Raw genomic sequence first — 4895 nt, forward strand, 5'->3', positions numbered from 1 at the left:
TTCGGACCAAAGTCCGACCAGTCACTTGGATTGCTCCTCGGACGCACTTGGCTTGGACGTGACACCTCTCAAGCAGTCAAAACTCTTCATCAGTCTACCAGGTCACTTTATCACAACTCTGAGGAGTCAATGTATTTATTGACTATTTAATGTGTCTTTTACGGACCATGTACTGCCACTTGTCACCTCTATTGCCACGTCATCGATCTCCAATTTTTGGGGATAACACTAAGGTTTACAGTCAAGCACCCGTATACAAATACCAATACTAGTGTAGAAACTAAGGTTTACAAGAACTGAAATCAAACAAGAAAAACAAAAGAAAGCACACAAAATTTATAGAGGTTCAACTCCCTCTTGTAATAGAGTCTACATCCTCTTTGAACTCTCCAAGAAGAGCTCAAACTTGCGCTATTCAAATTTATGAATATACACACACAAAGGCAGCAACAACAATCTTGGTTGCTCCTGAAATATCTCAAGCACTTGTACAAAAACAAGAACCTTTCTCTCAAACTTAACTCCCTCAAACACACAACTCAGATCACTCTTGCTCTCGTATATGAAGAATATCAAAATTACACAAAATGAAAATTGGGAAAAAAACAAAGAGGGTGTTTGGTATTGTTTTTTGTTTTCTGTTTTCAAAATTGTGTTTTAAAAAATAAGAATAGAAAACAGTTTTTGTAGTTTTAAAAAATGTAATGGTGTTTGGCTAATATGTTCTAAAAACAGTTTCCAAAAACCAAAAACTTGTTTGGATGATAAAAAAACAAGCAATTTTTAGAAAACATATTTTTTTTACAAGATTTTTTTAATACTTATTATTATGATTTTTTTAATAAAAAAGTGACATGTCACATACATATTTAATCTAACTTAGTTATAATATTGTTAATTTTCATATAAATTAAAACAATATCAAATTGTTTGAAAAATATAATTAGAAATTTTAATATCTAAATAATTTTTAAAAGTAAGATAAATCAATAAAATATTATAATGCCTAAAAAATATGAGAAATTTAATACCTACATAAATTTTAAATAAAATATTTAATCTAAAATAGATAGAAAACCACCATTAGTCTACAATATGTCCCCATAAACACAATTTGAATACTAAAATTATTTTCTAGTAATAAAATATAGTTGACTAATTTCTATTAATATAAGCTGTCCACATAGCTTGAGCAATACGATCTCGACATCTTGCCATCGTTACAGCAGATTCATCAATCATCAATTGACTTCACATCTTGACACACTAGTGTAAGGTTCCTCTATGTTGTCGTCACCATCAAGTTCTTTTTCTTCCCATTCTCTAAACATATGATCATATTGTGTGCGTTGACGAATAAAGTTATGAAGAGTGCAACAAGCAATAACTATCAAAGGTTGTCTACTCAATTTGTAAGGTGACATCATCTTCAATATAGGAAAATGTGCTTTCAGTACACCAAAGCACTGTTCAATGACATTCCTGAGTGAAGGATGCCTATAATTGAAAAGTTCTTTCATACCACGTGGTAGATTACTTCCACTGTTGTATTCTTGAAAATTGTATCTTTCACCACGATATTGTGGGAGAAAACCTATTGTACATAGAAGCTTGGTATTCACCTACATAATAAAACATGTCAAAAAAAAAATTCAATCCTAGGCTTTCAATACCTTCTTTAGGCAATGGAAACTTATATTTATGTTCCGTACTTACATCTATAAACACCCTGGAATCATTTGCGGTGCCCTCCCAACCAGCAAATACAAAAGTAAAGAACATTTCAAAGTTACAAGCACACAAGACATTTTGTGTTACAACATTTTTTCGGCCTCTGTAACTGACTTGCTTATCTGTAGGGACACATGCACTCACATGTGTTCCATCAATGGCACTAGTGCAATTATGATAGTACAAAAATTCAAAACCATTACAAACATTTATTGAAGAAAAATGTAAACTAAAAATATGTGAAAATATAATTTATATATAAAGTTATATTACATTGGATGTAGATTAAGTACCTAAAACCATGGGTAGTATTTTGAGGAGTTGACAATATGAGAAGGTAACAGAGATTGAGTTGGTCGAATGATATCTTGTCCTAATATACATATTGCCTTTAATGTTAAATGGAAGTGCCTATCAATAGTTTCAAGTGAATGTTGAAATCAGTCCTCTATAAGTATCATTCCAACATTTTGACCAACAATTGTAAGGAAAATGGCAATTGCTTCTTCAAATTTAAACTACTGTGTGTCCTTAATGTATTCCTTTTGTTTTAAACAAGTACAAAGCTCGATGAATATATTTTTTATCCATTCACAACAATTCATAGCATGTTCTCTCATGGCCACATAATAACTCTCTCACAAAATCTTCTCCACATAAAGCAGATGTTCTTTGAAGGATTTTCTCGATAAACTTTTCATTGTAATCACTTAAAATGTTTAGCATTAAAAAATCTAAAAAATCATCAAAATCGCTATCTGCAGAAGATGAACTAGAATCATCCATTTGATTACTCCTAATCCTGCAAATTATTTGACATGCATAATTAACTTAGAAAAAAAATATATTTGAAACTAATAACAAAGTCTCCACTAGATTATCTTAACATAACATACTATAGTAATGTCAAGCACACATAAAATAAAACTCAAAGCCTACACATTCAAACATATCATAGTATAGTCAAAACCTATCTAACCAAGCTCTCTTTCTAATAATAGACATATTAATAAAAATCTCTCTCCAATCTGGATCCTTAAATTTCTCAATAGCTTTCATGTAGGCATCATCATTGACTTCTTCCATTCCTTCGAGGATTTGCATACATTTTGTGAGAGAAAACTCATCTTTTTGGCTTCCTCCTCCTTTAGTTGTACTCTTGTATTTTTCAGCTTTAGCTAAAGTGGCCTTAGCTACCTCAGTCCATGTAACAATTTCACCACTCATTTGTTGTGATCTTCGTCTCTTAGCTCTTCGCTTTGTACTTGTAGTTGTTTAATTTTTTGTAGAACGTTTGAAAACATCATCAACAAGTCGAGAGCAACTAGTAGAATCATTCTCATCAATATCATGTGCGTCTGTGTGATCAAATTCATTCTCCATTTCCCTTTCATCATCAGTGTTGGGTGGACCTGAAGCAGCAGAATGATGGAACTAACTAGTGGCAGTTGACTTATTAAAAATTAGTTCCAACAATACAAAATGATCACATCCTTTCTTGTGATATTGTGTTGCCTTTGGGTGTGCCTAAAATAAGAAATAAAACTAGTTTCATCACTTAATTTGATTCAAGACTAATTTTTTTTTTATATATAAATAATAGACTTCGTTGGTTCTTAACCTTAGATAATTCTGCCATATTTCCGCAGAAGCAATCACAATATTGGTTTTACGATCCCATCTAAATCTAGTTTGTTTCAACAGCTCAGCAAACTCGCGATACTTAGTGCGCAACCTATTGAACTTTTGCTTAATTTGTTTAATTAAGTATTTCCACTTACTTTTACTTTGCAACTCCTCAAGAATTTTCGCCTATGTTTTTTAGCCAAATTGACCACTTGCCATATTTCCTTTATTCACTTCATCAACTATGATATCAATAAAAATCTTCTCTACAATTGGTCCCCATAAACATGCATCATCAACATCTGTGATCTCAGTGGCCATATTTCAAATCTAGCAATATTCCATACCATAAATTATCTTAGACCATAGCCAATTTAAGACAACAAACACAAATATCATGATCAATAAATCTTATTTATTTCCTATTAGCTTATAACCCTACTCCTTGAGATCAGCCCCCCTGTCATTGCCTACATTATCCTATAGAGCTAACAATGTATGAGATATTAATAGCCTTAAAATCTCACTATACCTCCCTTGTCGTTGACAAATATATATAAATCTAGCTAAGATTAAGGATTGCCAATACTACTATAATATGATCAAATAAGAACAAACAATCATATATACCATAATGGGACCCCAAATTACTACCAAAAAACACATAGAATAGGAAATTTACATAATTACAACATTACACCACTCAGCTAAGGACTAAATTAGGAAGAAAAGTTCAGAAAAGAGAAGAATGGTTCTAAAGATCTTTGAAAAACTAAAATTGAGATCCTAATAAAATAGCAAATACGTAGTTTTATTTCTACTTTGCTACACTTTTTTGGATGTATTTGATTGGTCCCTAAGATCTCCATATAAGTATTGCTTACTTTGTGATCTATATATCATTTTTTATGGAAGAAAAAAAACTCTTGCATATAATAGTTTCGTCTTTTTTTTTTTTGTTCTTAAATATAGTTTGGGCACCAAATAAGAGCCCTCATTTGGGCTTGTGATGGATTTTGAAACGATATGGAAATGAAGTTGATTGGGACACATCCCTGATAAAGGAAAGGTCTCTAATGAGGCAATAATGTAAAATTCTTATTAATAGCATAAAAATGAGAAACAAAACACTTCAACTTTGTAACACAACATGTTCAAGAATTCAACCGAACAAATTAATTGTAGGCAAAGTAAAAAGAAGCCAGACCCATTGGCCATTGCACATTGCCCAATGCCAAATGCCAAATAGAAGAGCAATCTAGAATGTCAACCTAGAAAATCAACATTGTTATGTCTTCTCTTTCTAAATTCTATTCTTAGAATTAGGCAATTGTGGCAATTTCCTGGACAACTATCCACTCTCAAAGCCAATACTCCTCAATCTCATTCCCCTTTCACCAAAAATGACACAGTCCAATTACCCCACAGAAACAGAGTAAGCACAAATCACCAAAACAATCTATACACGATCTAGTGGTCTAAGTTGCATCAAGAAATTTAAATGAAAATTAGAAATACCCATCAATTTATCACTCATC

At 31.9% G+C, this 4895-nt stretch overlaps 1 protein-coding gene across 1 annotated transcript; it reads right to left on the reverse strand.

The window, feature by feature from the left end:
• Positions 1-1241: 1241 nt before the first annotated feature.
• LOC133815377 (uncharacterized) lies at positions 1242-2958 on the reverse strand. Its single transcript, XM_062248224.1, has 3 exons — positions 2711-2958; positions 2374-2533; positions 1242-1622 (listed from the first exon to the last, which is right to left on the reverse strand). The coding sequence occupies exons 1-3, from the start codon at positions 2956-2958 to the stop codon at positions 1242-1244; spliced, it is 789 nt and encodes a 262-aa protein (XP_062104208.1).
• Between the last annotated feature and the right edge of the window lie 1937 nt (positions 2959-4895).

This window comes from Humulus lupulus, chromosome 2, assembly GCF_963169125.1.
Source record: "Humulus lupulus chromosome 2, drHumLupu1.1, whole genome shotgun sequence".
NCBI lineage: Eukaryota > Viridiplantae > Streptophyta > Magnoliopsida > Rosales > Cannabaceae > Humulus > Humulus lupulus.